Genomic DNA, 26,394 nt, shown 5'->3' with positions numbered 1-26,394 from the left:
TGCATTGTTCCGGACCGCTCCAGGCTGAGCTGTTGGCATGTCAGGAGGGATTAAGCCTTGCTCTACAATGGTCTACTCGCCCGGTAGACATCGAGATGGACTGCATGGATGCAGTCAAGTTGATCAAGTCGCCCACCCTTGACAGATCGCCACATAGAATGATAGTTCAGGATATTAAGAGGCTCTTTGGTGAAAGGGATATCTCTATTACTCATGTAAGTAGGAATCCGAACGTTGTTAGCCACACACTTGCTGCTTTCGGGCGATCGGAGGGTCGAACTGCAGTTTGGTTGCACTCTGGACCTGCAGACGTTCCTCTGCTATGTAGGAACGAATATTCCAACAGTTGAGTAATGAAATCCTTTTAACCCCGCATATTTTTACTACAATGCACTTTCACAACAATGTACGGGGTATCATCTAGTTGAACAAAGGGCATTGACTTAATTTATACCTTGAGAGCGCCCAGTAAGAGTTCTTTTTAAGATACAACAAGATGTATTAATCCATCACGAGAAATTGAACAAAGTTGCTTGTTTAGTGTTTATAAAAACATCCTTGAATATATTTTCTCAAAACAAACAACCACATTGGAGATTTTTTATCTTTTCATTTTTTGTGAACGTGTAAGCTAGTGTGCCGATTCATGACAATTAGATGCAACAGATGAAAAATGGTCACTTAAGTATAGGGTTCCTCTGCCTCCCGCCACGCCGCCGCCGGTTTGTGTCGTGTCCGATGGTCTTAGGGCCATGGGGGCGCGGTGGATCCCAGCCCTTGCCGGTGGGGTGCTCGAATTTTAGACGTTTCTTTGAGTTTTTTTAGGGTTCATGTCCTACTCAGGATAACTAGACGAAGATGGCTCCTTGAAGATGGAATAAGGTTCTCCACGCCTAGCCCCATCCCGTTGATGCGTTTAGCATCGTCAGTGAGCATGCGGAGGTGTATCTCCGGCGAATCTGTCTTTGATAGATTTGCTCAAATCTGTTCGTCGTATGTCTACGTTCATGTGTTTTTAGCTTGGGTCCTTTCAATCTACGCTACTTTTCATCGACGGCGGTTGTTGTTCTGTGCGCTAGTCCTATGGGGCCTCAACACAACGACTTCCCGACTATCTACTACAACAAGTTTTTTCGGCTCCATGAAGGGAGGAATGATGACGACGGCACGCCTTCAGCTCACTTCAATAGTCGACGGCTCGTCGCTAGGTGGTCTACGAATCTAGATGTAATTTTTATTATTTTCTGATGTTCGTTGTATCACCAAAAAACTTATGATTTCTAAGTTTAGTTTTGATGTCACACATGTAACATGTTCCTTACCTTTCCTTTTTCTTCTGATGCATGTTGCAGAAACTTGCAACCCAACTGTTTATCAAAAAGTTTAAAAAACTGTGAAACATCTTACAAATTAATGGTCAAATGAAAATGGTGTATGACACTGTTTGAGTTAAATACACCTGAGGTGTCTCAACTTGTCGAGCACGGCCACTTTGATATTCAAAGTTGTAATATACGCGAAATTGGTGATATAATTTGTCCTATGATGCAAATATGGTTCCTCCGTATGTATCCGGTTGTACGTCCTGCCCACGTGGCCTTGGCCCACATGTCAGTGGATGACAGCTGATGAGGTGCACGTGAGAACTTTTTGCAAAAAAATACCCGCATATTTTTTAGTAATATTACATAAGAAAGCCAAACACGGGTCCCATGAGTCAGTCGGTTAATACCGCAGAAAAACAAACTGCCTCGCTGATGGGTTTCAAAACTGGGACGTCCAGGTTCAAAACCTGCACGCTAGCCACCGGGCAGAAGACTACTGTAGCTGGTTTCCTATATAGATCAGTTCTACCTATCGCTTTCCCGCAAAAAAGAGAAAAATTCTGACTGGCACTCTGCAATTTCCTTTTATGTTATTTACCTTTTTTTCAATTTACTACTATTTAGTCATACATAAATTACATTAATTATCAATATTTGATTATTGTCTATTTTAAATATTTATTCTATTTTCATTATTGTGTAGGTTGAATAGGTAAACATGAACATTTCCGAAAATTTATGTGAATTTAAACAGTTTGACGTATATTATAAAATACTGAAAATGTGTTAAAACATGTCAAACATGTCTGTAGAAAACATGTTTGCAGAAATATAAAAATAAATTTATACAATAATGTTTTTAATACATGTTGAACATTTTTAAAATATATGTTGTCAATTTTTTGAATGCATGACATACTTTTTTAAAACACGTTTACAATTTCTTAATACAGCTAAGACTTTTCCAAAAATATGTTGATTTTTTTTCAAGTGCACTAACACTTTATTTAAGTTTATGTCAGTTCTAGTGTTTTCTTACATTTATTTTTTAACAGGAGAATAATATAGAAAATAAACATGAAATTGGAATAATAGCGCCATATATTAAAAAAATGCTTAGAGACATAAATACCAATGCAACATCTATGTCTAGCTCATAAATGTTTACTTAGCTCAGGCTTACCTGGTGATCACGTTGGGCGGTCTGTACAACGAGGTCCCAGGTTCAAAACACTTGTCTGTGTTTTTCTCTCTCTCTCTGGTTTATCAATCATACTAACCTGCGTGACCCATGTTTCTAATTTGAGATGTTTTTTACATAATTAAATAAAATATATGAGGGTTTTCTGTAAAAAGAATCCTCATGTGCGGGCCACCCACTGCCACCCACCGACATATGGGACATGGTCGCTTTTTTTTGAATATCAATACAGACACAAGCGCTCATATACACGCGCATACACTCATCCCTATAAACACACGCATGCACACCATGCCACATATGTAGGACATACACGTGAATACATATAGAGGCATCGTATTTGCACCATAGGACAAGTTATAGCATCAACTTTGTGTATTTTACAACTTTAAGCACCAAACTAATCACACAAGACAAGTTAAGGCATCACTGGTGTATTTAACTCAAAACTATAAATATTGCAATGAAGAGGACACCCGGGATTGTGGGAAGGTTATTATTGATATCTCCGATCTCTGTGGTTATAGTTTGGACAGAGTTTAGAGAAAAGTAAAAGCTTTATTCAATGAAGGAGTTACTGCAACTAACCATGACGCGTCACCTTCGCCTCCTTTTGTTACGAGCAACGTGACTAGGGTTTCTCCGCCTCCCGTTGATGATGTCACTAGTCCGCCTCGTCTTCGGTGGCCTTAGGACTATGGAGGTACGATGGACCCTGTCCGTTGCCGGTGGGAGGGTTCCTGCTTCATTTTTAGGTATTTTTTTAGGTCGATCAGGGTTTGTGTCCTGTTCAAGAAGACGAGAAGGCGATGACGCACTAAAGATGGGATAAAGTCCTCCCGCCTAGCCCCCGTCCTAGCGGCGCGTTTAGCATCATCGGAGGGTGTGTGAAGGTATCTGGCGGATGTCGTGGGATTTGACCGGTGTTGGTCCTTTTGTGGATCCAGTCTTCGTTCTTGTGTCTACATGTTGGATTCTTTCAACATATGCTTCTCTTCATTAGTGGCGGTTGCTGCTTCGATGTGTTTGGTCTTACGGATCCCTAGCACGACGACTTTTCGACTGTTTACTATAACAGGGTTTGACCCGCTTGGATAAGAGAGGGGCGATGACGGTGACGTACCTTGGGCGCACGCCAGGGCTTGTAGTCGTTGGCTCGTTGCTAGGTTGTCTAGAGACCTACTTCCTCGGTTCCGAATTACTTGTCGCATGTATGGATGTATCTAGATACTAGTCGCTGGCTCGTTGCTAGGTTGTCTAGAGACCTACTCCCTCCGTTCCGAATTTCAGTGGTGCCTTAACAGGTCTCTAGACAAGTAATTCGAAACGGAGGGAGTACATGCAATTTTTGTTATTTTTGTTATTCCTTTCCTTGACATATGATGAATTGATCACTAATTTTTCTAACAAAACAATTTAGATCGCGACATATCAACGGATCCTTTCCATAGTATATTGACTAAATGCCAACCAAACGCGGGATCACTCTTTAATTTAATTAATGGACAAGAATCAGCTTTTGCATGGAAACATTCGGAGAAAGTGCAGCTTGCAAGTTTGTACTACTAGTACAAGATGAATGAAAAGTAGATGGAGCTCATAAAAGTGGATCGTGGTGACAATTCAGTCTGGTCCCGCCCTCGGCCCTCCCCAGCCGGGACCGGATTTAGACCAACTCCACCGTGCGACCATATCCTGTCCGGTCCCGTCCGTTTGGGGTAAAACGAACAAAGGAGGCGGCCCAGCGCACGACGGCCCGGACCCATCTTGTCCGTTTTGTATCCGGGCCGACCCATTTCGAGCGCAAACTTGCGTCTGGTTTGGGTCGCGGCGGATACCAAACGGACGCGCGCTCGTCCGCGTCGGGAACGCGTGGCAGGCGGCCGCCCACCTTCCACCCACCCACTTTAATGCGCACGAGCGGGCGGCCCCACCTGTCATCCGCACGTCGAGCGGTCGCCGTCCTTCTTTAAGTGGGAAGCGTGGACGGGTCGTCGTTCACACTGCCCCACGTCACCCAGCGGCCTCCTCGAACCCCGACAGCCCCGAAACCCTAGCCCGCTCCTCGTCGAGCTCGCCGGCCGCCCACCTCGCCATGGGATTCTGGAACGGCAAGGGGAAGCACGACCGCGAGGCCGGCTCCTCCTCGGGGCGCCGCCGTGGCTCCGTGAAGAAGGAGGAGCCCGCGTCTCCGCCGCGCTCCTCCCGTCGGGCCCCCGCACCACCGCCGCACTCCTCCCGTCGAGCCCCCGCGCCGGCCCCCTTCACCATTGCCCCTAGGCCCTCCGGCGAGCGCGACCGTAAGTACATTAACGCGGACGTGTGCCGGAGATACTGGGAGACGAGGACGCCGGTCTCGTGGAGCGACGCCCACCTCCCCAACGGGTGGCATCTCTCCGCGGACCGGGTGCCCATCCCGCCAGTGCCGGCGACCGGCCGTGCACGGCGCGATGAGATCAACCGCCGCCGCCGCCTCCTCCCTGACGACCTGTACTACGACCACAGGTACGCCCCGACTCGCCGCTCTGGGACACATGGCTCCAGGACGAGCACGACGTGCGGCGTGCGTCCTACTTCGCCGACACCGTGTCGGGGCCGCGGAGGCCACGTGCAGAGCCGCGCGGGCGTACGCAGGTGCGTGGCCTGACGCCCACGCCGTCGCCTTCCCCGTCTCCGTCGCCCCCTCCCCCTCCTCGCATGACAGCGGAGGAGGAGGCCCGTCTCCTGCAGTGTGTCATGGACGATTCCATGAACACGCACGACGAGCGGCAGTGGGACGGCCTGGAGGAGGCCATGGCCCTCTCTGCCGCCGGGGACGTCGCCTTCCCCGTCAAGGAGGAGAGGAGGGATGACCCGCCGGCCGCGTTCGAGCAGTTGCTGGGCCAGGAGTGGGGCTGGTCCTGCACTGTTCCGGAGATGGCCGCCGGAGTGGGCGTGAACTGGTGCCCCACTCCGCCGCGGTCACCGGAGCGGGAGGCCTCGCCACCGGAGGAGGTGGTGCAGGCACCTCCGGCCGTCCAGCCGGCCCCCGTCCACCACGCACCTCCGGCCCACCTCTGGACGCCGCCGGACTACGTCGACCTCGTCAGCGACGACGACGACACCGGCGGCCAGTGAAGACAGCGACGGCCACGGCACCGACGGGCGCGGCAGGAGCGTGCGGGAGGCGGAGACGTTTTTTTTATTTTGTTTTATATGTTAATTATGAAAACTAGGCCTTTTAAGTGGCCGTGGAAACTGGGCCGTATTGTGGCCGCCCCCTATATATATTTTATGTTTTTTTAAAATGTGTTTATTTAGTTTTTTAGTTATTTCGTTTTAGTTTTAATATTTCTTTTATTCACGTCCACCCCGGACACGATTTGGGGTGCGGCCGCGCGGTGCGCGCACGCATGACCCATCTGACAAAGGCGGACACAGGCGAACCCATCAGCGTTTCAAAGGGACAAAATCCAGCTAAAACGGACGTCCGTTTGGGGTCGCGCGGTGGAGTTGGCCTTACACACCGTGCCTCCCCGCGAAGTAATAATAAAATAATAAATAAAACGAAAAAAGAGAGAGGAGAAGAGCGCCGGATCACACCGCCGCAGCCGCACACGCGTCACATCCGTCGGTGCGGTGGGCGGCGAGGCCGGAGCCGGTTGGTGGAAGGACTGGAAGCAAAGCCAAGCGTGCGAGCGACAGCACCTTCCCCCCCCCCCCCCCCCCCCCCCCCCCCCCGCTCCCCCATCAGCGAGAAAAAAAAACGAAGCTCTGAGGCAACACGCCACGCAACGCAACGCGCGGGACGCGTGCTCGGCCCTCGCCCCAGATCTCTCCCCGTCCCCATCCGCATCCCCTCCCTCCACCCCCCGCGGGCGAGCGCAGCGCACCAGGTGTCGGATGAGTTGACGCGGCGGGACGAGCGGAGGCGAGGGCGAGGCGAGGCGAGGCAGCGCGGGAGGCGGGGGTGCGGCCGAGGCGGGGCGGGAGGCAGATCTGGGGAATCTGGCAGGAGCGGCGGTGGGGCTGCGGGCGCGGGGGCGGGCGGGGGGCTGGGCGGACGGCGCGGACGAGGGCGGCGAGGGGGAGGACTGCAGGCTCAGGCCCTGGCGGCGGAGGCTGCTCGCGTCCATGGCGTTCTCGTGGCCCTCGGCCCTCCGCCTCGCCGTCGGCGCCGCCCTGCTCACGGCCGCCGGCGTCGCGCTCTTCACGCTCCCCGTCGAGAAGGTGCGCGCCTCGTCCCCTCCCCATCGCCGGCCTGATTCGGACCCTGCTACCGATGATAAGATGTGATGACGTTAGGGCGTCTGCTTTGTGTACCGCTTACGACATGCGTGCTGTAGTGGGGCGCGGGAGAAGTCCTCTGGGTTGCCGAAATGTAGCTCTGTCCTGGCTCCTGATTAGATGTATTCCACCCATCGATTACCCTTAGTTTCGTCATGGTGGTTTTGCGGAAATAGAACTTTTGGTATGGCATTGTGTTGTATGGCTGAAAGTTTCCTAGCAAATGTAGTCATCGGCTGCTGTCATGCGGTCATAAGCTCAGATCGTTAGAAATGTAGGCTTGTATAGAGTAGACTGTTCATTGTGTTCCAGTATAGACGATAGTGTGACCTAATCAGTGAAATAATTTGTAGGAAGAAATTATCTCATCTATGTAAATACTATTTTGCAAAGCATTTGACGATGTAACATGTGTTCTATCAAGGCTCTAAAAAAATCTGTACCCGTTACTGTCTGTTCACCCATCTAGTAAGTATTGTACGACGGAATTGGTAATTACATGCAAATGTTAGGGCTGTAAGGGTTCCTTTCACAAGGACACTGGTATCCATTTGTTATAATCTATTCGAGTGGATCCTTCTCCAAATAATAGCAATATAGAATGTAGTTTGATATGTTTATACACTTCTATAGCAGTCTTTAATGTTCTCCTTTTCCGTAGTGGAATTCATAGCGTAATTTCAAAGCAGAGTCAGGATTATAATTTTCAATGCGAAACCATTTCCGTAGATACCTTTTCCCCATGTTTTAATTAGTTAATTCTTCTAATGCTAGTTCTAATAGGCCACTTAATACGGCAGAACTTTCTCATACTATCACATTTGTCCTTTCAAAGAACCGTTTGCTTAGTCTTCATATTATCAGATATGATGGCATGTTGAGTTAGATTGGTAATTTGAGAGGAAAAGTATGCAGGTTAATGGTCCTGTTGGCTTTCGTACTTCCATTTGATAATGTTAGCCTTTGTTTATGGAACAAAACCGTCTATTGTTTGAGATCTCTGTCAATTAAGTATCAGTGATAGGCTTCAGATTTCACTTTCTCTAGAATTATTGAAATTAAATCTAATCTGTGTCTAAAATTTCTCCTTTAGCCTATTGCGTCTTATTTCGACCATAATCCCATATCCTCCAATATTTGTTAATCCATGGATCTTTACATATTATTACCCTAGGACTACAGTTCTAAGCATTTTTCTCATTCTTTCATTCTTTGTTTATCTTTCTACTAGATGCCACAGTTTAATGTTTTTCCTTAACACAACATACATGTTTTGCTTCAAATACTTAATCTTCTCATTTTATTCATGATGAGTCTCTGTATGACACTAACAGATTTTGAAGGATTTTCTTCTTTGGATCAAAGAGAACCTGGGTGCATGGGGTCCTTTGGTATTGTAAGTAATCTTTCCCCTCTGTTACATAACTGTATTGGCATGGTGAATTCAACTGAATACAATGTCCTCCACTCCTCCCTACTACACTCACTACTTAGGTATTCCATTTTCGCACTCCTCACTCGTGGCCACCTTCCTAGCACCCTTTGAGTCGACCAATTTTCCAGCACAACCCTGAAAGAACTCGAGGCTTACACCACACACCACACTTACGCACAAACAAGGAGGGTGGTTTACACAGCTGTTGCTCAAAATCAAAATTTCAGTTTCATATTTGAAAGAATATTTTGAGATATATTGTTCATAATTGCCATGTTGTACATTGCAGGGCCCTTGCTTACATCCCTTTGACGGTCTTAGCTGTTCCAGCCTCAATACTCACAGTAAGCGCGAACCGGATTTTCTGTTAGCAGTCACTTCTTGCAACTTTCGTTTGTTATGCCCTCCTCTTTATTTGACAGTATTAATTGGTTGATTGGTGTGCATTCTCTTCTTGTTTAGCTTGGAGGTGGTTATCTATTTGGCCTGCCCGTTGGGTTTGTTGCTGATTCTATTGGAGCAACAATTGGTGCAACTGCTGCATTTTTGCTTGGTAGAACGGTAAGAATGAACGATAATACTCTTATACGCAAATTGCATGTTGTCACAGATAACAAATGCACTGCTCAAGAACCAGTCGCCGATTAACTGCAATTCTGTCTTCCTGACAATGTTCTCTCATATATTGTTGAACCTATATGTTGCATTTTCTTTTTCTTTATCAACTGTAATTACATAAGATAGTATGACAAAATACACATGGCTAGCTCAATACGTATAGGTATGCTCCCCTGGTCTGCAGAAACTTTAATTTCTGCCTCTTAGTTTCATCTTTAATGGCACGTTTGCATTACTTAATGTTTATATCTCATAGTTCCATATGACTTGCAGATTGGAAGGCCGTATGTTCTCTCCAAATGCAAAGATTACCCCAAGTTTCAAGCAGTAGCTATAGCCATCCAAAGGTCTGGCTTCAAGGTAACTTCTTGCGGATTGGATGTTATAGCTGTGTGATGTGAAAACACAATAACTTCCAAATGTTCTGCAAATGTTTCAGTTCCACATGATTGTTAAAATTTTAAAAATTAAGACTATTGCTATGAATAATGTCCAAAAGTGGTACTAGAAACCGGAGATTTCCGACATATAATTATCAAGGAAAGCATATTGTCTTGTTTTTATGATTTTGTTGGGGTAATTTATGTGATTTTGTGGTTTTTCGGTGCTGGTTCTTACCCCACAATTTACGAATGCCCAAGGACTTATTTTCGTTTTAACTCGTGCGTGTATCAATATATGTGTCTTTTTTGTGCTGGTTCTTACCCTACAATTTTGCTATTTTGGTGACTGTTTTACAGTTTTAACTTGTCGTGTTTCAATATAAGTTATTGGAATTCTCGTGCATATCACAATAAACCTAATTATGTTACACTTTTCATATTTTTGTTCACAGATCGTGTTGCTACTACGGCTTGTACCTTTACTTCCATTTAACATGTTGAACTACCTGTTGTCTGTCACTCCTGTTGGCATTGTGGAATACATGCTGGCTTCTTGGCTGGGAATGATGGTATGCTTCAAGTTCTTCTCTTCATTGTCTAATTTTCAGTTATGTGTCTAGTCTTGTAATACTGTGGGCCAGGGTGCCGGCACAGACTGGTTGGCCAGTTGACCTAATGAAACCTCACATTGTTACCATCAGCAACCTTGTCTTGTGACAATGCATTCACCATCAGGCTTTGTGTTATTTTCTGCTTCGTGCACTGTTGTATGAGTAGACATAATTATTTTCAGAAATTCGTGTTCGATTCCGCAGTTTCTTAATCAGTAATTCAGCATATTACTATATCTCCGCACAAAACGTGGTCACATGTAACATGATACTACATCTGCTCTGCTAACTTGCATGTTTTGTTGCCTTTAACTAAAAGTGCTGATCTTAAACTATCAGGTGTTTGTGAGCTTTGTTGCTAATCATATTTATTCTTTTGCCAGCCAATCACTCTCGCCTTGGTATATGTGGGAACAACACTAAAAGATCTATCAGATGTGACACATGGATGGAGTGAGATCTCCACTACCAGATGGGTGAGCAATTGAGTATTATAGCATTTTCATGTGTTATTTTTTGGAGTAGGTATCATGTTTGTCATAGAAAATAGAGTCCATAATTATTGTTGACGTTTCCTCTGTTGTATGGCTTGGGTTTCTTCCAGGTTCCTTTTCGATCATTCATGCTTGGTCATGAGCCATGTGATGTTTATGTGCAGAATTTAGATCAGTGAAATTTATTCATAGCAATTTTGTAGTATACACTTTGTTTGCACTAGATGATTCCCCGCGCGTTGCTGCGGGAACTATTGCCTAAATAGATAGTTTACTCCGCAAAAACAACTCTGCTAAAAGGACCATCACGATAATGAATAAATGATTCTCTGTTGACAACCATACTTCAGAATGATATGGCTGTAGTGGTCCATATGCACTTAGGCAAGATCGATCCTCGTACCATTTATCATTCAAAGTTTGAAGAATAGACGAACAATCAAATTAGATGTATATGGTCATTTACCCGCAGACCAAACCTTCAAGCTTCAACTAAAACATCACCATCTAGCTGTAACTTGAGTCTTCATTGTGCAAACTCTCCATCAAAACTTCCATGTACATTTACTTTGATCCATCCAACAACAGGGGGTAAACAAATGTTATTAGTCATGACAGAATCGTAAGGTTTATCCTTCTAAACATACCACATCAAATGCGTAGTGAAGTGCGCTTCCCAACAATTTTTCAACAGCAGAATTTGTAGTCGACACTTGAGCCAGAGTGAAAAAGAGAGAACATAATTAAAATATTGCGTAGTAACTTAGTAAGGGTAGATATTTTTCTCTAAAAAGTCAAATTTCTTAGTATGTGTAACTATTTACATACAGCATCATTCATCAAAGAACACTTCTGCACGTTTACAAAGTAAATTCAAAGGACATCTTCAGCAATGCACGATAGTAAGGTATGTGCAAATGTGAACCCAAAAAAGGAATGAAAGAACAGAAGTTGCATCAACAGGATGATAGCATTGTCTTCATGAATGGTCTGGTAACATGGTTAATAAAATTTTATGTTCTGTGCAAACACAATGCACCAGGGAAAATTAGAGCATTGATAGAATGTTTGCAGGCCTTAATTGTTTTGGGATCTCTGGTGTTACCTAAATAGTCATTACACCGGTATCTTTTCTGCCATAGCTGACTGCATTGTAGATGTGTGAATCCCGTTGCCATAATAGTTCTCCTTCTCCTTACCAAGCCGATGCTTCAACCGGCTGTTACTACTGCTAGACACGCGTTCATCGGATGGTGAGAGTACTCCATGAGAATCATAATCAAAATACAAATTAAGCAAATGAAATACCAATAGGGAGAAATATACTTTGCAGAAGAATCATAACCCCATACCTCTTTTATTTGTCATCTTGTGAATCAGACAACCTAAATTTTGTGAACTTTAAGTGAGCTTGTGACACCTTCAGGGAACTCTTGAGTGTGAGTAAGCAAATAAAATGAGCTAAAGTAGCACATGAGTGTCGAAACTTGAATCTTTGTCTTAAGAGGCCATAATTATCATATTTTCAGTTCTCACAAAATAAGTACATGATTTCTGGAACAATGTTCTCAGTTTCAGAGATCTGCCCTCGACCATGCAAATGATGAAACTCCAGAATAATCAATTTTATGCATCCATGGTATATTCTCTTTACTTAAATCTACCTGGAACACTTGTATAGAGGAACTAATTATTGTGGAATTCCAGCGAAGAAAGGAAGCGAGCCATGATGATTACCGGTAAAACATGTATATGACTTGCCTTAGAAACATAAACTTACATATACCTTCAAACTGTTGCACGTGTGGGATGTAATCTTCAGGAAGAAAAGGAAAATTAGAAAATGGTTCAGAGTTAGACACCACTAAGTATCATGTCACTTCAAAATTGATTGATTTACTTCGTTTACCAGGTAGCACGTGATGTTTTATAATCTGTCCACCGGAAGCATGAAGAAACGGAAATAGTTGCAAAATTTCAGCAACTTCTTTTTTCTTGCTAGTGGTTTCAGTGACTTCAGTTCCCCTTTTTGTGTGTACGCATAAGATCTCGAGGAAAAATAGATTGAAATACTTACAACGGGTGCCATATGAGCGCACATCAAAGTTGCAAAAATTCAATGAAACAATGAATATATTCACAATATTATCAGAATCAGTCAAATCTAGTAGCTGCATAACATTTTAGCACATCAAAAGAGAATGCATAGCACTGAAAAACACCAAAATTATTCTATGAAAATCAATAGTTAAATCACCATAAATATACTACAAGGAGAGCGGGGAGTCAATGGAGGCGATGGTACCCACCTGGAAGTCAGGAACCCACCGCACCGGCAGCAGCGTCTGTCTCTCCGGTGACAACCATGAGACCATGGCCAAGGAAGGAGTAGGAGGGATGTTCTTCAGAAAAAGGCTTCCTACAACACCCAACTCAGAGCACCCAAACAAAGCTATAAATCAAAATAATTGCTCAGATCGGAGGACATATAAGAGGAAGGAGATCCATCCACCTTTGGTGCAGGCGATGTTGGAGGAGGACACCGATGGTGGCGCATGTGACTCATCGGGAGCTTTGGTGGACATCGGGGCACGGGGTTTGGTCCAGCGTAGCTTGCGGGGCTCGATTCATCTGCAGCAAGAATCAATTTAAGGGCGGTGATCACGTGGACCGATCGGCAGCCGCGTGCAGCTCTGCCGGCGACGACCAACGAAGGCTTGTCCGGCAGCGGTACGACGCCATCAGCACCCCTGGCGCTTCTGAAGGCGAGGATCTTCCCGTAGCTGTGCAACGGCTGACGCGGAGATGAATATGGTGATTTGTTTCCTGAGTGGAGCCGTACAGAGGAGAAGAAGATAAAGGGGAAACAACGCTGGTTGTGGGAGAGGATGAGATCTGCGTGGAGGTGGGATATGATGGATGTGGGCTGTTCTGTTCTAGTGGGCTTCTGTTACGAAGAGGAAACGGCAGGTCGCTTATGTTCCAGTGACCAAGGCTGGTTGCGTACTAATGAAAATTAAATCCCACTTGTGTAACTAAATGCAACACATGGCATTAGCTAGAAAAAAATAGAGTTGCTGATGTGGCAAGGCTGCTGAGGTGGATAGGCTGCATGTCAAGATAAATCAAGTAGTTGGGGTGAACTTCTTAAGTATATAGGATTTGGCTTCTTTTGATGTCTGGTCAGGCTTTTGCAAAAACTTAAGTTGCATGCATGAGCATGATCTATCAAGTTCCAGAGTTATTTTCAACGATGCAAATTTCATCACAATCCACAAGTATGTTGTAGTGGCATATTGGTGTATGTATGCTAGGAAAATATGCTTGGTATTTCCTGGTAGCACTAAAAAGCAGTCGTCTAAAGTTGATGTCCTTAAAGTTGTTTGATCGTTTTTAAAAGTAGGTGCCACTGTTATACACAGCTTTTAACGACTTCTTTGTTCTTCACAGGTTCTCATAATTTCTGGCTTTGCAATGTCCAGTAAGTGCCAGTTCCTCCGTTATTCTTTGTTGTCACTCTACTGGTGCTTACATTTAAAATTGTCTTTTGAGTCGCATGTGATTTTCATTTTGTTTTACTCATTCTTGATGCCTTGAAAATTGACAACACTACTAATTGCAAGTATATGCTGATGATTTTCCTTGTGCCATGCTGCAGTTCTCTTGATTGTATGCGTCACAAGAGTCGCAAAATCTGCTCTGGACAAGGCGCTGGCAGAGAATGGGGAGGCGGATCTAGGAGCCCCGCAGCTTCCGGTGGCGGCCTCTCCCTCGGATCTGCATCAACCTCTTGTAATCAGGATTGACACCTCGAACGAAGATCACGAGAAGTAAAACCTGTTGCTTACAACTTTACATGTACATTCTGTGGGATCTGTAGCGTTGTACTCCTTATATTAGTTCTGGTTTAAGGAAGACATGGGTGTTAAAAGGTTAAAAAGGAAGGGGGAAAAAGAGAGGGAGATTGACTGATAGGTGATACTACAGTATACATTGTTTCCTTTTTGTTTTAATCCACGTGCTGCGACTCTTATTGTTGATGCCGTCACAATTGTAGCTGTACTTTCTTATATTGACGCGTTCAAGCTCCAGAGCTTGATTATCATCAATACTCCCCCTGTTCACTTTTATAAGACGTTTTAGATAGTTCAGACAGCTTGCAAAACAGTTCAAAATCAGCTGTCTAAAACGTCAAATGGCGGGAGTAGCCAAAAAGTGTTGTACTCGCTCCTACTCCCGATGAGGTATTTAGCTCATACAGGTGCGAACATTGTGGTGCGAATGGATGTAGAGGGACAGTGATAGCAGGGTTGGGTGAGGAAGTGGAGACTAGCGAGACGAACCTGAGTGATTTTGGACCAACTTGTTCATGCTTAAACACGAGACGAGGCTACTATAACACGACGAAACATGATGATTGGCACTTTGGCAGTCGAATAGTTTTTCAATCAGGAAGCCAAAGACACGGCTTGAGCATGTGCACGGCTTTGCGGCCACACCAGCTCTCTGCCTGGTGCAGGGTGGCCGGCCGATGAGAGCGGCCAGACTCCTGGCGATCGATATCGTCATATCTAGCACGCGGGCGCCCGTCACCAGCCCCCTTGCCTTCTCCGGGCGAAGGCATCGCGACCGGCGTGGTGTGAGGGCCGGGCACGGCGAGGCCGGAGGCTCCATCGTGCATGCGCTCCCGACCGGGCAGCGGAGCTAGCTGCCGGCGTGGCTGGCATGTACTCCGTAGTACGAGCATATCTCATCTCTTCTGACATGTGCTCACAAATGGCAGTGTCACACAAACCCCAGGTATATATACGCCACGGCGCAAATACTTCCAACGGCACCCCGCCATCGCTTCTTCGGGCTCTCCGCAACCGGAACGCACTCCGCCAAGTTTCCTCCACTACCAGCGTCGGTTCCTCCACTGAATCCAGGAGCAACCGAACAACAAAGCAACCGTTCTCTCTTCCTTCCTCACTTTGTTTCAGGGAAAGCAACCGTTCTCAAAACACAAGAAACAACAAGAGCAGATTTTCCACGCCAGCAAGCGATCAAACCCAAGCGATCGATCCTCTACACTACGTGCCACTACTACGTGACATGCCACGCAGACACGGCCAAGTCTCGAGCGGCAGCGGGGAGGAGAGCGCGCCATGGTCATGGAGATGGCGAGCGCGAGGAGGCGGGCGAGGCAGCTCAGCGGCGACCACGCCGTGCTCTGGAGCTCCTGCGTCCTCCTCTCCGCCGCCTCGCTGCTCCTCGCCGCCACCCTCTCCTCGGGCTTCGGGGCCGCCAGGCTCTCCGCCGGAGAGGTCAGCGTGGTCGTGAGGGCGAGCACCGGCGCTGTCGTCGTGACGACGGACGGAGACGCTGCCGTCGACAACGGCCGCGGGCACTGCGGCGACGCTGATCACGACGGCATGCTAACCGACGGCGAGTGGGTGCGCGAGGAAGCGGGCGTGGCCCCTCTCTACGACTCGAGGGAGTGCCCGTTCGTCGACGTGGGGTTCCGGTGCCGGGAGAACGGCCGGCCGGACGACGGGTACGCCCGGTGGAGGTGGCGGCCGAGGCACTGCGAGCTCCCGAGGTCTGCACCATGGCGGCATGCATGGTGTCATGGACGGAACTGCACTCTTTTTGATCTGTTAATTAACACACATTGCTCGTCGATCACTTGCAGGTTCGACGCCGAGAAGCTGCTGGAGGTGCTCCGGAACCGCCGGCTGGTGTTCGTCGGCGACTCCATCGGGCGCAACCAGTGGGAGTCGATGCTCTGCATGCTCTCCTCGGCCGTCGCCGACGCCGGGGCCTCGGTGCGCGAGGAGCACGGGAGCCCCATCACCAAGCACAAGGGCTTCCTCTCCTTCCGGTTCCTCCGCCACAACCTCACGGTGGAGCACTACCGGTCGCCGTACCTGGTCCGGCGCGGCGGCCGCCCCCGCCGCGCGCCCAGGCACGTCCGCTCCACGCTCCAGCTCCGCGCCATGGACTCCAGGGCGCACCTGTGGAAGGGCGCCGACGTGCTCGTCTTCAACTCCGGCCACTGGTGGAACCACGACCGGCTCCAGCAGCTGTATGCATATTTAATTTTATGGATATAGCTTGAAATGTTTGCTCGGGTTCCATGGCTTGACCTTGCTGTGCCAGGCATTGCTACTTCCAGGAAGGCAAGAGGCTGAGGCTGGACATGAGCGTGGAGGCGGCCTACCAGAGAGCCATGGACACAGTGCACGAATGGGTCCAGAAGGAGGTGGACGGCAGCAAGACCCTGGCCGTGTTCAGAACCTACTCGCCGGCGCACAATAGGCAGGTTTCCTCCGTTGGTCTTGTGAATTTCAGCCATGAACCATGATTTGCACAGATAAGTAATTTGCTTGTTAATGTGCAGGGGCACAAATGGCGGGAGCTGCGGCAAGGAGACGCTGCCGGAGCTGAACATGACGCGAATCTCGCTGGGCCGGTGGCCGGGAATGCTGCAGCCGGCGTTTGGGGGACCGGAATCGGCCGTGGTGAGGGACCTGCGTGTGATGAACGTGACGCTGATGACGGCGCACAGGAGGGACGGCCACCCGGCGGTGTACAATGTGGAGCCGTCGGCGAGGATGCCGGTGGGGCAGAGGGAGGACTGCAGCCACTGGTGCCTGCCCGGTCTGCCCGACGCGTGGAACGAGCTCCTCTACGCCATGGTTCTCGCCAGGTTTTCTTAGACGTTCTCTTGACAGTGTGTATGTACATTTACTTCGCATTTGGATTTTTTGTTTCTTTTCGAAAAGGAGTAATTATTCACCTAGAATTTACAAAGTAATACATTAATAAGTTTGGGACGCCATTAACTCGAACGTTCAGGCTGGGAGACCCCCAACCCGAACGACTCGTTCGTACTGGAGGAGAGATCGATGCGAACGAATCCGTTCGGGTGGAGAGCCCCCCAACGCGAACGCCCCTCCCCGTCGACCCTACAGCTCGGTATCAAAAAAAGCCTAATATTTTTTTTGCTGTGCCAGATTAAAGCCCATATTTTTCCTGTGCTATGAAAAAAAATGTGATCAACTTTAAAAGCACAAAAAATGCCATGGGTAAAAAGAATTTGTTTTTCTTGCAATGACCCAGAAGAAAAATAGTCTTGGAATTTCCATCATATAAATAAAAAACATTACCATGGAAAATTCATAGTAAAAAATGTCATGGTATTTTAATTAAATTTTCATATATTGTATGCACAAATTGAACACAAAACTATGTGCGAGGAATTTGCCATGGTGTGGTAGTATAAATTATCATCGTTAACAAATACAATTGCCATGGCACTAAAGAATAAAATTTCCATCATGAAAATTAAAGAAAAGAAAGGAATTTGCTATGGTCCATGATCTCATACATAAGTTTCCATGATCTCAAAACATAAATTTACATTTGTTTAAAAAAACTAGCTAACTACAATGAAATGGTTACACATGGCAAATTTAGTAAGTTTTTCTTCAGAAAAAGATGGCAAATTTAGGAGACTTTTCACTAAACCACATGGCAACTTTTTGGGAAAATGTAACAGGTACATGGATTTTTATTGGAAAAGATGGCAAAAAAACACTCATGAAAAATAATCTAGGAAACCCGTCCTACACGACAAAAAATTTGCCATGCTATGTAGTGAATGAACTTTTTTTTGCCATGGAAATAAAAGTTAAATATTTGCCATGGCGATTTGGGTAAATTTGCCATGGCAAAAATAAAAATAAAAAATTGCCATGGCGATAAAAGTTAAGAGTTGCCATGGCGATTTAGGTAAATTTGACATGTCAATTAAGGTAATTTTGCCATGGCAAAAATAAATAGCTAATTTTATTGCCATAATATTTTACTATATACATGAAGAAACAAAAAAAATGTGGATTGAAAAATGCCATGGCAAATAAAAAAGTAAAATTTTCCATGGATGTAAAAGTTAATTTGCCATGGCAAGTAAAGAATTAAATTTGCCATGAATAAAAGTAAAAGTAAAAAAAGTTCCCATGTATGCAAAAAAAGTAAATTACCATGTATGTAAAGGTTAAGTTGCCATGGCAAAACAAAAGAAGTTTAATTTGGCATGGCGCTTTAAAAAAGGCAAAAATTGCCATTGAAGAAGAAAGCTAAAATTGCCATGGCAAAAAGATGGTAAAATTGCCATGGCTATAAAACTAAATTTGCCATGTTGCAAAAAGAAATAATTTCACCATGCCATTGTTCCAAAAATTTGACATGGTCCATGCACTAGAAATGCCATGATGCATAAAAAATAAATTTGCCATCACAATGAACTCCATTTGTCATCGTCCCATGAAAATGTAATTGCCATGGCAAAACTGAAGGAAATATGCCCTAGAGGCAATAATAAAGTTATTATTTATTTCCTTATATCATGATAAATGTTTATTATTTATGCTAGAATTGTATTAACCGGAAACATAATACATGTGTGAATACATAGACAAACAGAGTGTCACTAGTATGCCTCTACTTGACTAGCTCGTTAATCAAAGATGGTTATGTTTCCTAACCATGAACAAAGAGTTGTTATTTGATTAACGAGGTCACATCATTAGTTGAATGATCTGATTGACATGACCCATTCCATTAGCTTAGCACCCGATCGTTTAGTATGTTGCTATTGCTTTCTTCATGACTTATACATGTTCCTATAACTATGAGATTATGCAACTCCCGTTTACCGGAGGAACACTTTGGGTACTACCAAACGTCACAACGTAACTGGGTGATTATAAAAGGAGCATTACAGGTGTCTCCAAAGGTAGATGTTGGGTTGGCGTATTTCGAGATTAGGATTTGTCACTCCGATTGTCGGAGAGGTATCTCTGGGCCCTCTCGGTAATGCACATCACATAAGCCTTGCAAGCATTGTAACTAATATGTTAGTTGCGTGATGATGTGTTAAGGAACGAGTAAAGAGACTTGCCGATAACGAGATTGAACTAGGTATTGGATACCGACGATCGAATCTCGGGCAAGTAACATACCGATGACAAAGGGAACAACGTATGTTGTTATGCGGTCTGACCGATAAAGATCTTCGTAGAATATGTAGGAGCCAATATGGGCATCCAGGTCCCGCTATTGGTTATTGACCGGAGACATGTCTCGGTCATGTCTACATTGTTCTCGAACCCGTAGGGTCCGCACGCTTAAGGTTACGATGACAGTTATATTATGAGTTTATGCATTTTGATGTATCGAAGGTTGTTCGGAGTCCCGGATGTGATCACGGACATGACGAGGAGTCTCGAAATGGTCGAGATGTAAAGATTGATATATTGGAAGCCTATGTTTGGATATCGGAAGTGTTCCGGGTGAAATCGGGATTTTACCGAGTACCGGGAGGTTACCGGAACCCCCCGGGAGCCATATGGGCCTTAATGGGCTTTAGTGGAAAGGAGAAAGGGGCAGCCCAAGGTGGCCGTGCGCCTCCCCCCTCCCCTAGTCCTATTAGGACTAGGAGAGGTGGCCGGCCCCCCTCTCCCTCTTTCCCCCTCGGGGAATCCTAGTCCAACTAGGATTGGGGGGGGGAGTCCTACTCCCGGAAGGAGTAGGACTCCTCCTGCGCCCTCCTCCTGGCCGGCGCCCCCTCCCCCTTGGCTCCTTTATATACTGAGGCAGAGGCACCCCAGAAACACACAAGTTGATCCACGTGATCTATTCCTTAGCCGTGTGCGGTGCCCCCAGCCACCATAGTCCTCGATAATACTGTAGCGGAGTTTAGGCGAAGCCCTGCTGCTGTAGTACATCAAGATCGTCACCACGCCGTCGTGCTGATGGAACTCTTCCCCGACACTTTGCTGGATCGGAGTCCGAGGATCGTCATCGAGCTGAACGTGTGCTCGAACTCGGAGGTGCCGTAGTTTCGGTGCTTGATCGGTTGGATCGTGAAGACGTACGACTACTTCCTCTACGTTGCGTCAACGCTTCCGCAGTCGGTCTGCGTGGGTACGTAGACAACACTCTCCCCTCTCGTTGCTATGCATCACATGATCTTGCGTGTGCGTAGGAATTTTTTTGAAATTACTACGAAACCCAACAGTGGTATCAGAGCCTAGGTTATTTATGTTGATGTTATATGCACGAGTAGAACACAAGTGAGTTGTGGGCGATATAAGTCATACTGCCTACCAGCATGTCATACTTTGGTTCGGCGGTATTGTTGGACGAGACGACCGGACCAACCTTACGCGTACGCTTACGCGAGACCGGTTCCCCCGACGTGCTTTGCACACAGGTGGCTTGCGGGCGACTGTCTCTCCAACTTTAGTTGAACCAAGTATGGCTACGCCCGGTACTTGCGAAGGTTAAAACGGAGTCTATTTGACAAACTATCGTTATGGTTTTGATGCGTAGGTGAGATTGGTTCTTACTTAAGCCCGTAGCAGCCACGTAAAACTTGCAACAACAAAGTAGAGGACGTCTAACTTGTTTTTGCAGGGCATGTTGTGATGTGATATGGTCAAGGCATGATGCTAAATTTTATTGTATGAGATGATCATGTTTTGTAACCGAGTTATCGGCAACTGGCAGGAGCCATATGGTTGTCGCTTTATTGTATGCAATGAAATCGCGATGTAATGCTTTACTTTATTACTAAGCGGTAGTGATAGTCGTGGAAGCATAAGATTGGCGAGACGGCAACGATGCTACGATGGAGATCAAGGTGTCGCGCCGGTGACGATGGTGATCATAACAGTGCTTCGGAGATGGAGATCACAAGCACAAGATGATGATGGCCATATCATATCACTTATATTGATTGCATGTGATGTTTATCCTTTTATGCATCTTATCTTGCTTTGATTGACGGTAGCATTATAAGATGATCTCTCACTAAATTATCAAGATGTGTTCTCCCTGAGTATGCACCGTTGCCAAAGTTCGTCGTGCCCAGACACCACGTGATGATCGGGTGTGATAAGCTCTACGTCCATCTACAACGGGTGCAAGCCAGTTTTGCACACGCAGAATACTCAGGTTAAACTTGACGAGCCTAGCATATGCAGATATGGCCTCGGAACACGGAGACCGAAAGGTCGAGCGTGAATCATATAGTAGATATGATCAACATAATGATGTTCACCATTAAAAACTACTCCATCTCACGTGATGATCGGTTATGGTTTAGTTGATTTGGATCACGTAATCACTTAGAAGATTAGAGGGATGTCTATCTAAGTGGGAGTTCTTAAGTAATTTGATTAATTGAACTTAAACTTATCATGAACTTAGTACCTGATAGTATCTTGCTTGTTTATGTTGATTGTAGATAGATGGCTCGTGCTGTTGTTCCGTTGAATTTTAATGCGTTCCTTGAGAAAGCAAAGTTGAAAGATGATGGTATGTAACATCCCAAATTTCTAATTTGGAATGTTATACACTAGATCATCATGCATAGCATATTTTCTTGCATTTTTGGTCGATCCTAGAAATTTCACGCAACTCAAGGACCCACGGAGAGAGTTGGAGATTTCGTTATTTTCATATTTGAGTTTTCTCAAATTTTGAAAAGAGGATCATTTGATTTATTTATTTCATCTTCAATTATTTTCCTATATCAAAAATATAAGAGAGGGAATAATATGACTTTCCCAAAATTGAGGAAAAAATGAAGATTTAATAAATAGATCAAATTTTGTTTTCCGGTGTTTATTCGCATTTTATTTGGATAGGGAAAAATGCGCGTTTTTGAAAATTGCATTTTAGGCCCGGAGTAAAGTTCATTTTGTTCGACTCATTTTTAGGAGTCGGGGAAAATTTACTTTAGATTTTTCGGAGTTCGTTTAGTTTCTTTTTCTTTTGTTTTCTGCGCGCGAAAACCAGTTAAAAAAAAGGAGCAGCGCCCCGCCTGGGCCAAAGGCCCAGCCGGCCGGCCACCCCAGCCCCTGCACGCCGTGCGCCAGGCGCCAGCCAGGCCGCCGCCTCGCCTCTTAGCCGAGTCCTAGTAGGACTCTAGGCTAGCCCCTTCCTTGTTTCGTTTTCCTTTTTCCTTCTCTTTTTCTTGCCCCCTACCCCAAGTAAACCCCCCTACCTATATAAATACCCCCACACCCCCCTCTCCTCACACCAAAACCCAAGCCCCTCTCTCCTCCCAAGCCGCGCCCCACCCCGCGCCCCTCACCCGCCGCCGCCGCCCTTTAGCCGCGCCGCCGCCGCCTTAGCCCGCCGCCGCCCGGAGCTCGCCTCCCGAGGTAGCCGCGCCTCTCTTTTTCTTCCCTCGGTTCGGTTTTTCTTCTAAACCGTTCCGGTTCTTTTCTAAACCGTTCCGGTTTTCTTTCCCGGTTTTTCGTTTCGGTTTTCTTCCGAAACCCTAGATCGGTTTTCCGTTTCTTTCCGGTTTCTTTTCCGAAAACCCTAGATTGGTTTTCGTTCTTCTTTCGGACCGTTCATCTCAACGAACGTGATCACCGATTTTTCCCCGGTTAACGATGTCCGTTCATTTAACCGTTCTTCGTTTTCTTTTTCGTCGGATTTATTCCGCGATCGTGATCTCAGATCCGATCTTCGTTCTAGTCTTTCTTCCCGCTCGTTTATCGGAATCAGGTGATTCAAGCGCCTGGAGTTTCGTTTCGAAACCGCCGTTCCGCCTAATCAACTTAAACAAGTTTTTGCCCTGGTAAAATTTGACTTAGTTTCAACTTGCTAGAACCGAGTTGTTTTCTTCCGCCGTTTGTTTTCCGTTTCTTTGTTCGGTTCGTTCTTTCTTTGCAACCGGAGTTCTTAAGTTGAACTCTCTGGTTCATTCTCTTGTTCGAGTTTTACCTGTGCATTAGATGAGTACTTATTGTGTGCTTGTTGTTTGTCTGCGATAGATCACTCGGATTGCGCCGCTTGTTACTTCGAAACCCTAGGTCTCACGGATCATCAGCAAGGCAAGTAACACTTTGATCATACCGTTTCTACAACCCATGTTTTATTGCATTAGATCAATCTTCACACATTGCATGATTAGGATCTAATTAAATTGTGGGATGGGAAGTAGATGAGGTAGTACCTATTACCTGTATTATTATGAAACCTTTGAGAGTTACTTCTACGTTTGCTTTTATGCTATGCTATGCTAGTAGACGTGGATTGGGTGAGTGATATCCATGACAGATGTGAGTTGATAATTTTAATGGTTTATCTAAGGTGGCAACTTAAACACACATCTGGGTGGATTGAGGCACCTAATGTCTATCAGGACTTGCCTGTTTTATTTTGGACCGCCACCCAGGCTCAAAGGGATCATAAGATCTTTCATGCTAGAAACTTCCGTGTGCAGCCACAAGACATTATGGGCTCTGGCATAGTTGACTAAGTTGTGCGAACTCTTACAGTGGTAGACTAGCAGATGTAGGGGATGTAGGTGTACCGGTCTACCCGATCGTAAGGTGCTAGCGCTTCTGAAAGACTATGTCTCGGTCATCCGTCTTCTCAAACACCCTGTAGTGCGAGAAACCAAACGGAGGCGATCGAGTCTTGTGGGGAAAAGTGCGCAAACCTCTGCAGAGTGTACAAACTAATCATGATTAGCCGTGTCCCCGGTTATGGACAACTTGAGTATCTAGTACTTCAATATCATGTGAATCTCATCATGTTACTTCTAATTAATGTTGTTGGGTTTTAATTGTTCACTTAATTGGGATCGGAATGCTGTCAACCATTCTCGATGTTTCACAACCACCATGCTAGTTAAATAAATTTATTCCTTTGCAGTAGGGAAAAATTGGCTTTACGCAAAACTGTAACCATAGAGCTTTCCACCAGCCATATATGCATATACTATAGCTGTTTCATTCCATTACTCTCTATGTGTTACATTGCCAGCATATTCCATGTGCTGACCCGTTTTCGGGCTGCAACTTCTCATGTTGCAGACTTTTCAGACGACGAGTAAGGTGCTTTTAGGTCGTGGTTCTATACTCAGTGATGCCGTTGGAGTTGATGGACCCATTTATCTTCCAAGTCTTCCGCTGTTATCGACACTAGATGGCCTTAAGCCATATTTATTGTAATAAGTTCTCTTTGAGACAACGATGTAATAAGTGTGTGAATGCCACTCTGCTATAAATCCTTCGATGTACTATGTGGTGTCAGCATTACTGATCCAGGGATGACACCTGAGCACAGAGCGCTTGATCCATTCGGGTCGGGTCGCGACATGGTAGCAATTACACGGACTGGGTCCGTAACTTGAGGATTATCCTCATTGCTGCACAGAAGAATTACGTCCTGGAAGCACCACTGGGTGCCAGGCCTGCTGCTGGAGCAACACCAGATGTTATGAACGTCTGGCAGTGCAAAGCTGATGACTACTCGATAGTTCAGTGTGCCATGCTTTACGGCTTAGAATCGGGACTTCAACGACGTTTTGAACGTCATGGAGCATATGAGATGTTCCAGGAGTTGAAGTTAATATTTCAAGCAAATGCCCGGGTTGAGAGATATGAAGTCTCCAATAAGTTCTATAGCTGCAAGATGGAGGAGAACAGTTTTGTCAGTGAGCATATACTCAAAATGTCTGGGTATAATAATCACTTGATTCAGATGGGAGTTAGTCTTCCAGATGATTGCGTCATTGACAGAATTCTCCAATCACTGCCACCAAGCTACAAGAGCTTCGTGATGAACTATAATATGCAAGGGATGAACAAGACTATTCCCGAGCTCTTCGCGATGCTGAAAGCTGCGGAGGTAGAAATCAAGAAGGAGCATCAAGTGTTGATGGTTAACAAGACCACTAGTTTCAAGAAAAAGGGCAAAGGGAAGAAGAAGGGGAACTTCAAGAAGAACGGCAAACAAGTTGCTGCTTAGGAGAAGAAACCCAAGTCTGGACCTAAGCCTGAAACTGAGTGCTTCTACTGCAAGCAGACTGGTCACTGGAAGCGGAACTGCCCCAAGTATTTGGCGGATAAGAAGGATGGCAAGGTGAACAAAGGTATATGTGATATACATGTTATTGATGTGTACCTTACTAGAGCTCGCAGTAGCACCTGGGTATTTGATATTGGTTCTGTTGCTAATATCTGCAACTCGAAACAAGGACTACGGAATAAGCGGGCACTGGCAAAGGACGAGGTGACGATGCGCGTGGGAAACGGTTCCAAAGTCGATGTGATCGCGGTCGGCACGCTACCTCTACATCTACCTTCGGGATTAATATTAGACCTAAATAATTGTTATTTGGTGCCAGCGTTGAGCATGAACATTATATCTGGATCTTGTTTAATGCGAGACGGTTATTCATTTAAATCAGAGAATAATGGTTGTTCTATTTATATGAGTAATATCTTTTATGGTCATGCACCTTTGAAGAGTGGTCTATTTTTGATGAATCTCGATAGTAGTGATACACATATTCATAATGTTGAAGCCAAAAGATGCAGAGTTGATAATGAAAGTGCAACTTATTTGTGGCACTGTCGTTTAGGTCATATCGGTGTAAAGCGCATGAAGAAACTCCATACTGATGGACTTTTGGAACCACTTGATTATGAATCACTTGGTACTTGCGAACCGTGCCTCTTGGGCAAGATGACTAAAACACCGTTCTCCGGTACTATGGAGAGAGCAACAGACTTGTTGGAAATCATACATACCGATGTATGTGGTCCGATGAATATTGAGGCTCGTGGCGGATATCGCTATTTTCTCACCTTCACAGATGACTTAAGAAGATATGGATATATCTACTTAATGAAACATAAGTCTGAAACATTTGAAAAGTTCAAAGAATTTCAGAGTGAAGTGAAAAATCATCATAACAAGAAAATAAAGTTTCTACGATCTGATCGTGGAGGAGAATATTTGAGTTACGAGTTTGGTGTACATTTGAAAAATTATGGAATAGTTTCACAACTCACGCCACCCGGAACACCACAGCGTAATGGTGTGTCCGAACGTCGTAATCAAACTTTACTAGATATGGTGCGATCTATGATGTCTCTTACTGATTTACCGCTATCGTTTTGGGGTTATGCTTTAGAGACGGCCGCATTCACATTAAATAGGGCACCATCAAAATCCGTTGAGACGACACCTTATGAACTATG

At 45.6% G+C, this 26,394-nt stretch overlaps 3 protein-coding genes across 3 annotated transcripts; all 3 read left to right on the top strand.

The window, feature by feature from the left end:
* Window positions 1-6,227: 6,227 nt before the first annotated feature.
* LOC125535910 (TVP38/TMEM64 family membrane protein slr0305) lies at window positions 6,228-14,373 on the top strand. Its single transcript, XM_048698978.1, has 9 exons — window positions 6,228-6,735; window positions 8,127-8,188; window positions 8,517-8,571; window positions 8,690-8,788; window positions 9,119-9,205; window positions 9,681-9,797; window positions 10,223-10,315; window positions 13,784-13,814; window positions 13,992-14,373. Exons 1-9 carry the CDS (start codon window positions 6,640-6,642, stop codon window positions 14,165-14,167), a joined length of 816 nt encoding a protein of 271 aa, XP_048554935.1. The 5' UTR covers window positions 6,228-6,639; the 3' UTR covers window positions 14,168-14,373.
* A 1,059-nt stretch (window positions 14,374-15,432) lies between these two features.
* Window positions 15,433-16,428, top strand: LOC125535145 (protein trichome birefringence-like 11). Its single transcript, XM_048698195.1, has 2 exons — window positions 15,433-15,914; window positions 16,008-16,428. Exons 1-2 carry the CDS (start codon window positions 15,481-15,483, stop codon window positions 16,426-16,428), a joined length of 855 nt encoding a protein of 284 aa, XP_048554152.1. The 5' UTR covers window positions 15,433-15,480.
* Window positions 16,429-16,514: 86 nt separating this feature from the next.
* Window positions 16,515-17,119, top strand: LOC125535144 (protein trichome birefringence-like 11). Its single transcript, XM_048698194.1, has 2 exons — window positions 16,515-16,633; window positions 16,716-17,119. Exons 1-2 carry the CDS (start codon window positions 16,515-16,517, stop codon window positions 17,032-17,034), a joined length of 438 nt encoding a protein of 145 aa, XP_048554151.1. The 3' UTR covers window positions 17,035-17,119.
* Window positions 17,120-26,394: the final 9,275 nt, after the last annotated feature.

The sequence above is a fragment of the Triticum urartu genome, chromosome 2 (assembly GCF_003073215.2).
Source record: "Triticum urartu cultivar G1812 chromosome 2, Tu2.1, whole genome shotgun sequence".
In the NCBI taxonomy this organism is placed as follows: domain Eukaryota; kingdom Viridiplantae; phylum Streptophyta; class Magnoliopsida; order Poales; family Poaceae; genus Triticum; species Triticum urartu.
This window is presented reverse-complemented; position numbering and strand designations above follow the sequence as displayed.